At 34.9% G+C, this 8,304-nt stretch overlaps 1 protein-coding gene across 1 annotated transcript; it reads right to left on the reverse strand.

Moving 5' to 3' along the window:
* Window positions 1–1,021: 1,021 nt before the first annotated feature.
* Window positions 1,022–4,180, reverse strand: lsm6 (LSM6 homolog, U6 small nuclear RNA and mRNA degradation associated). The gene is made up of 4 exons (XM_053332639.1): window positions 4,113–4,180; window positions 3,590–3,695; window positions 2,849–2,962; window positions 1,022–1,186 (listed from the first exon to the last, which is right to left on the reverse strand). The coding sequence occupies exons 2-4, from the start codon at window positions 3,681–3,683 to the stop codon at window positions 1,152–1,154; spliced, it is 243 nt and encodes an 80-aa protein (XP_053188614.1). The 5' UTR covers window positions 3,684–3,695; window positions 4,113–4,180; the 3' UTR covers window positions 1,022–1,151.
* Between the last annotated feature and the right edge of the window lie 4,124 nt (window positions 4,181–8,304).

The following is an 8,304-nucleotide window of genomic DNA, read 5'->3' on the forward strand; positions in this document are numbered from 1 at the left end:
CATTTATAGATTAGTCCTGCAGTCACACTCTCATTGTGTTATACAGTAATGGATCTTTGAATGGCCAGTAAGTGAAGATTTTCTTACAGCGGTAGATATTGAATCTGTCCACAATGCTGCATTAAAACAAGCAACATGTGACTTTTGTATGCATGGGAGTCCATCATGCAGCCATATGCTCTGACATTTACTTTACCAGATACTGCCTCAATTCAAATGCAGCTACATTACTGGATTGAAACGAAAGCTCCATCAGTAAAAAGCAATGAAGTGGAGTCATGGCTGTGCAGATACTATCAGTAACATTACTCATGTTCCGTTTGAAAACAAAATTAGCCAGAGATAAAAGCTAAAATGGGGATTAAAAGAAGTTGTGCTTTCAATTAGAAATTATCTTTTTTTATTGAGGCACATTACTTGAATAGTTCTATTTGGACTAATACAAACAGCCGATCATCAAATTACCTGATGGAATAAAGTAAATGAGGGATGATGTGTACATTTGTACACAGGCCATTCGGTAATGGGTTTCTGCAAGCCTGTCCTATCAAGATCAATTACAAAATTAGCACATTAGTACTGACAAATTACAATATTATGTTCTAATCCTTTTGAAGCCTTGTGGTAAAACAGTGGTAGATCTGGACTTCATTGCTTGCTTTGGGGATAAGAGTGAAAGATTTAGTACAAAAAAAAAGAAGCACCAATCATTATTTTACAGCTTAAGTCCCACTGGCAGTGGAGAAGCTTGATGGACACTATTCAAGAATTAAAAGCAAAGATATTAAAATATAAACTACAACTCACGACAAGAATTGCACCCCCCCAATCTTTCTGTTGAAATGATATTACTTCAAACCCTACATTTACATTTAAGGAAGTACAAAAGGGATTAATGGAGAGCAAATTCTTATTAACCTGAATTTTATATTTTCCAATCGTCATGCAGTTTCAGTCGTTTCGCTTGTGATCTTAACACCAAACAACAAAATATGAAAATATTCACCAGATCAGACATAAATCAAAACTCTGGATTTATTAACTTATTCCACTTTTACAAAAAACAAACATTCTTCAGTATTGAACCTTTACACAACTAAAAAAAACACTTGTCCTCTGAAAATAAAAACAAAAATACAGAATGGTCTTCACTAGACTTTCCTCTTCTGGGTGCTGATGTAGAGAACTGTGGAGAGAAGAAATAAATTAATAAATAAACATGACTTCTACATCTGTAGTTTTACTGAGCAACACCAAAGACATTTTTGACATTTAAATTTCCTATTTTAGGGTAATTTGATGTGTTCATGCATCAAATGGTCATGTTCAGATAAAAGTACTCTATAAGAACAATAACCTATATGCAAAGTTACCATAATTGAAATTAAAATATAAAATGTTAATTATTTAACACAGAGCAAATTTTGGTGTTTAAAAAAGCAGAAAGTGTAAAACTCAGAAAGTCAGAAAATAAACACTGATTAGTCACTACACAGATATTCATATGACAAGCCCATTCAATTCGATCCTCACCAAAAAGCTTTAGTTAGTTTTTTACATAAAAGCATTCAGACGTGAAGATTTAGTGAAAAATCTGCTGCAATTGAAAGTTGACACTGCGGTTTGCAGTCACCCCACCCTCCACTTCCCATGGCTGACCACAAACAAATTCTTAACCTGTGACAAACATTCTCCCATTGAACCAGATGTAACTATGAAAAACAATCATTTATCATCCCAAATATAATAGTGTTGTTTTGTACTGGTCAGTATTATGGGATTGTAGATAGAGATGTTAAGCTGAGGGGTGCACTGAGTTGCATTTAATACAGTTGCCATTGTTACTTTTACTCAAATCTACCTTTATCAACCTGGTCATTTTTTTTTTACAAAAATAGCCCCATCTATGGTTGTTGGCTCTTTCATCTCACCGAGCACTCCACTGGCAAGCATGACTCACATTCAAGAGGGAATCATACAGTAGATATGATACATGGCTGATGTCAGGAAAATTTAGCTGATGGGATGAGGATACGGACAAAAGTTCAAAAAACAGACTCTTCTAACAAAAGTCCTGACTGTGGTTGATGGTGGATGCAGAACTTATGAAACAGTTTCAAGTATCATTAATGGACAATGACTTATTGACCGGTTTTTGTGCTATTGCAGTCCTTTATTTGTCAAGGGCGGACAGCACGCAAGATACGAGAGCTTCCAATGTCTGTGGCTTCAAGCGTTATAAAAGGATCATCAGGGCAGAGCCTGACTCATAGGGTTTAAGGGGACAGCTCAGACTTAATAAAAAAATATACAAATGTTAAAAAATCAAAACAAATTTCCATCCACAAGTTATTAGAGCCCACAGAAGACATTTACATTTAGGCTTCATTAGCTTTTTTAAATATATATAACTTTCTGCTAGAAATTCATTAACCAATTATCACAATTATATAATGACCATCTGACCTGCTGTTTTCTACAATAGCAGGTCATTACTGTTAACATTACTGTCAAGAAATGGATGATGGAAAGTTGATGTGTAAACTAAAAACTGCTCTTGAGTGTTAAATTGTTTGTACATTGATAAAATAACCTTCAGCATTTTTCCATTAACATCACAGACAATTTAAAGTCATCATTATATGAAATGTATTGATCAACTTTATTGAGTACAATATTGCAACCCCTGTCCCTCATTTAGCCTTGTCACACTACGGCCTAAACACTTGATTTTGAGGTTTATGGTTTTCAGCATTAGCAGTAGATAAGCTGTGTCGATAACCTGTACATATGTTCCCTGTTTCTGTCCTCGATAATACTTGATTGTGTATAAATTGAAGAATCTTACCATTGTTTCCTCTTAGAAAAGCATCACCATATTTGTTCTTGAGCTGCCCATTAACATACTCCTCAGTCTGCTCAATGGCAATGTTCATGTAGCCATCCAGGCAGGCAAGGACACCTGCAGAAACAGACACATGTGTAGAGTTTTGGTTATTTTGTGCACGTTTGTGTCACAATTAATGGACAACATTAAAATAAGAGTGTCTTAAAACAACAGCCAGGTGCCCATATGAACACTGAAAGAGGTTCAATTGCTGTAATCAGTCCTCCTGTTCATAATGACTATTAAAAGATCTCCTTCAAATGTGCTTTCAATGTAAGTGTCTGGGGCCAAAATCCACAATGTGTCCACAGTCTTTTTGTGCAAAAAATGCATCTGAAGATCAGCAGTCTGAATTAGTCAAGTGGATATCTGGATATCCATATTTACAGTGTTTTTTAGCAAGAAATTACATTCCTAGTGTTTCCCTGTTACACTTTGATGGACATAGTACCAAAAAGAGGAACTTTGGCATTAAAAACACTTTTATCGATATCTATCTAATTTGACTAATTAAAACTTAAAATTAAGTTTGCACAGAAGGCTTGTGGATTTTGTCCCCAGTCACTTATACTGTCAGTGCATTATGAAGGGATCGTCTAATGGTCAGTATGAACAATAGGAATGATTACAACAAGAAAAACAAATTAAATATTGTTTTGCGTCGGCCTTGAAAAATTGTGAACCCGTCCTTTAATATGTTACCTCGGTAATCGACACCAGAGTTCAGTTTGACCACCACAGGTCTCCCAATTATCTGCTTGAGAAAGTCACTCGGGGTTTGCTTTCGGAGACTCATCTTGACTGTGATCTGGAGGAGTTGAAAACACACAGTCGCAGGTTATTTCAATTAGCAACATTAGCTTCCTACGAGCTAACTCACTAACTCGTGATGTGTGTCGGTCACTCGTTCAATGCAACTGCTGGGTTTTATTCATGAGTATTACATGTAGCAGTGCGTTTTGAGAAATGTTAATGATTTGACCCAACACTAACACAGTAAGTGATAAAAACCCGTGCGGGTAGCATTAGCTGCTAGTGTGGCTAGGCCGCTCACGCCAACTATCCATTAAATATTGTTGCTTTAAACGATGTGAAAGGAGGTCATTATTCTTTTGAGTGCATTCAATACTTTCACTGGAGTCGAGGCAGACTGCACCATGCACATAAAAGTTGGCTTTTATTTTATAATTAATAGATATAGCTAAATGAGTAGCAGCTCACGTACCTGCTGTCCGTTCTCAAAACGTTTTCAGTGTAGACCAATCAGAGGCTCGTAATATACGGCGCCTCAGAGGGGACAAAACTCAACAAAGCAGCGGTGCGACACCCCCGAGGAGACATCAGTCAACATGAAAGAGAGACAGCAGACAGGCGGAAACACTGTAGGTATGTTGTAGCTTGAGAGTATCACATGTTTCTATGTGTTCGTGGTGTTCAAGACCAGGGTTTGGAAGGTTACTCTGGAAATGTAATAGGTCACAGATTACTAGTTGCTTTATTTAAAATATAATGAGTAATCTAACTATTTCAATTACTTAGTCAAAGTAATGTAACTTATTTTATTTGAAAGTTCAGGTGTTTATTATGGATACTGACATGATTTATGAGGGAGATCATTTTTATAAAGTAAAGATTTGTCTCTCATTTTAAAATGTATTCATTAGTTCATGTAGATTTTGGAATATAAAATAAAGATATTTTATGAAAAAGTCTAGCATGGGCTTAATTGGTACTATGACAGGATTTAAGCCCATGTGTGCTCCAAATAAGGTCTACATCATGATTGATTTACATGATAAAAAATATATTGATTTCAAAGAATTAAAAACAGTAATATATGTATTCAGTAACATGTTGAATATTAAAACCCTCCTGAGCAAAATCTTAAAGGTCTGACTCCAGATGTAACCCCCTTTGTAATCATCAACAATTTCATAAGTATCTCTCAAACAGTTACTCAAACAGTGTTTAAGATACATTGTCAGTCAACAGATTCATTTTCAACACAGCTGCATTGCACCTGAAGTCCTACAGATGACTTTGACTAGACAAACCACTAGAAATTAAGTTTTTACCTCAAATTACACCAGAAAAGATCATATTAACCACATTATTTGATTCTTAAGTACTTTGAAGTACAGTATGCAGATCTTGGGGTTGCACAACTTATAACACTAATATGTGTGCAATATATTTTTGGGGGTTTTTTTCACTTTAAATCAGTGCAATAACTATTAAAGTCAGGTATATTATCACTCAACACCAATATTACTCTTGTACATAATGTTACTATTACTAATCTTTTATTACTATTGTTTGTATTGCTTTTGTCCTTTTTTATTGATGCTCTTCTATTTTTACTGTCCACTTTGCTGCTGCCTGCAATAATGTCAATTTCCCCATCGTTGGACTAATAAAGGAATATCCTATCTTTTCCTATCTTAATAACCCAGCTTTAGTGGGACATATTCAGTAAAAAAAAAAAAAAAAAAATCAGAATCAGTTTTATTTGCCAAGTATGTTTATGCATCCTAGGAATTTGACTTGTTTCTAGTACTTCTCAATGTGCTTACACACAACAATGTTCAGGAAGAGTCAGATGGATATACAGCCAAAACAAGAGCAACAAAGCTGAGCAGAGATATAAATACATGACTGTTATGTTCAATCAAGAAGGTGAACAAAAATGAAATGTACAGCACAAGTTAAAAGTCAATTATACAACAACATATAGTGGTTATATACAGGTCAAACGGTTTTTGTAGATTCTTAACAAGGATAGAAGTACTGCAAAAGTATGCAAGGCTGCAATGAGAACTGAAAGAAATATTGAATGGGTTGAATGGGTTACTCTATATAGGCTACATGTAGTAAGGGATTATGTACAGTACATTCACATGTTAGATCTGTGTACAATATACAGCCTGCTTGAACATATATTTGACAGTGATGGATGACTGATTAAAGACAGGTTTTCAGTCAACAGATTGTTCATTTTCACAGTTGCTTTGTATCTATAGGCTTACAGCTTACTTTATCATTGTGCACTAACCAAGCAACTAGAAATTAAGTTTTAACCCCAAATTAGGTCAGAAAAGATCATATTAAATGACTCACTTGTTTCTGAAGTACTTTGAAGTACAGTTTTCAGATCTTAAGGCTGTGCAAGTAATACTAATATACCCAACTCTAGCAATCCCTAGTGAGATTTACTTTAGTGAAAAAAAATCAGATCAGAATCCGCTTTATTGGCCAAGTATGTTTATGCATGCAAGGAATTTGACTTTAGTTTATAGTGGTTCTCAATGTGCTTACACACAGCAATGTTCAGGAAGAGACACGTGGATATACAGCCAAAACAAGAGCAACAAAGCTGAGCAGAGATGCGTAAACATAAACATATTTCATTTCATTTCACATATGACTATTAAGACTACTATGTACAAGGACACAAATAGAGAGAAGGTGTGTAAGAGTACAAATAGTGCTGAAATAATTATTGAATGGGTTATGTAATACGTTACTTTATGTACATGGTAGTAGTAGTAGTAGTAGTAGTAATAGTAGTAGTAGTAGTAGTAGTAGTAGTAGTAAGGGATTATGTACAGTATATGCATGTGTTCATGTCTGTGTACAGTATAGCCTGCTTGAATATATATTTGACAATGATGGATGATTTAAGACACATTTTCAGTCAACAGATTGTTAACAGTTGCTTTACTCCTCCCCATATCCTTTCACTAAAACAAGCAGCCAGAAAATAAGTTATCTAAACTTAGATAACAAAAGATAATTTTAAGTTAATCACTGGATTATGAACTATTTTGAGGTACAGTATTCAGATCTTAAGCTCCAGCTTTAGTGAGGCATATTTTACTAGAAAAAAGAACATAACAGATTTTTAAAATCCCCTCCAGACTTCTTTTAAGACATAGGCTATAAAATACTCTGCTTTAACTACTGATTTGTGTCTGATGTAGTTTTTCCGCAAAAAAAATCATGACATTACACATTATTCTGTCTTTCTGGAATAACCACAGCGCTCTTGTAAAATTGCTTACTGGACCATGATTGGCCTCCAAATAAGTTGTGATGTCACAAGTCATGCTCACAGGTACCTGCCTAAAACTCATATTTAATATGAGCGCAGAGACTTTCTCTCTCTCTCTCCCTGAAAACAGCCTTATGATGCAGCCTGATGAATGTTAAAACAGCCTTTGTCTCTGCTCATACACCATCTGCACTCTTAAGGTCAAACATCCAAGCGATGTAATAATAAGAAAACACATTTTTTCTTTAAAAGGAAAAACATACCTGGCATTTTTGGGCCGTATTTAGAAGTGCATTTATTATGTTTTTATCAACATCCCTGTAGATAGATAGCATCACTTGATCTTCATGTGTTAGGTATTTAAGCATTCAAATTCAAAACTTGTGCTCATTTTTTTTTTTTGCAGTTTACTAGAACAAAATTCTGTATCCCAATTTATGATATCATGCTATTGCAGAGTACTGTAAAATTTCATTTGTTTTCAGTATTTTGAACAGAAATGTAAACCACAGTTTTGTTAACATGAATATTTCAGCACCAAATATTTTTTATGGGCACTATTGCTGTACCATAAGCAAGTGTAATTCCTAGAATACACTGAATCACACACATGGACATATATTTAACAAAATCGGAGTGTAGGTTTTGACCTCATGGTTCTGTGCAATGCAGGGTTTTCAAAGTGCAAACTCTTGGCTGGTGCTGAACTTGTAGCTGCTTACCAGATTTATGGTGCTGGGTTGTGGTCCAATCTGTCAACAAGGAAGGAAAGCAATGTCTGGGATGTAGTACAGACTGTAAGTACAGTAACTTGTCCTCTATTGTATCAATCTATTTTTCCTGACATGAAGAGGGCATCATATTTTCTTTCAACTAATAAGTCTATCATTAATTGACACTCATTACCTCTCATTTTAGATTTTTTTTTGCTTAGTCTAGTTCCTATCAGAGAATTTATAAGAATATTCAGTATACACCTTGATTGGAGCTGTACTCTGTGATACTCAAAAGTGAATTTAGTGACCTTATTGCACAATTTTCTTTTTATCTTGTATAATTATTACAGTAATCACAGTGTTCCTTGGTAGTGTGATATGGTTATATCGCAGGAACTCAGCATTGATGTGTAATTTTTAACTATTTTATAGGTTTACTATTATAACTTTATGTATCGGTAGTTAAATTTAATCACCATTGTGGTTTTTAATATCGTTTCATTATTTTATAATGCTATGTCTGTGCTGTGTTGTAAAGGATAAGAGGAAATCTAACATCAGATAAAACTGTGGTCGCTGGGTGCATGACCCAAACACTGCACAGCTTGGGAGGTACATGAAAAATGGTGTAGGGGGGGGAAATAGGGAAG

The sequence above is a fragment of the Scomber japonicus genome, chromosome 2, assembly GCF_027409825.1.
Source record: "Scomber japonicus isolate fScoJap1 chromosome 2, fScoJap1.pri, whole genome shotgun sequence".
In the NCBI taxonomy this organism is placed as follows: Eukaryota; Metazoa; Chordata; class Actinopteri; order Scombriformes; family Scombridae; genus Scomber; species Scomber japonicus.

Excerpts from the sequence above, each read along its gene's own strand:
- lsm6 (XM_053332639.1), bottom strand. The coding sequence starts at position 3,683 with ATGAGTCTCCGAAAGCAAACCCCGAGTGACTTTCTCAAGCAGATAATT. Across the intron at positions 2,963-3,589 it reads CTCTGGTGTCGATTACCGAG|GTGTCCTTGCCTGCCTGGAT; the intron begins GTAACATATTAA and ends CTGTTTCTGCAG. Across the intron at positions 1,187-2,848 it reads TTTTCTAAGAGGAAACAATG|TTCTCTACATCAGCACCCAG; the intron begins GTAAGATTCTTC and ends TTCTCTCCACAG.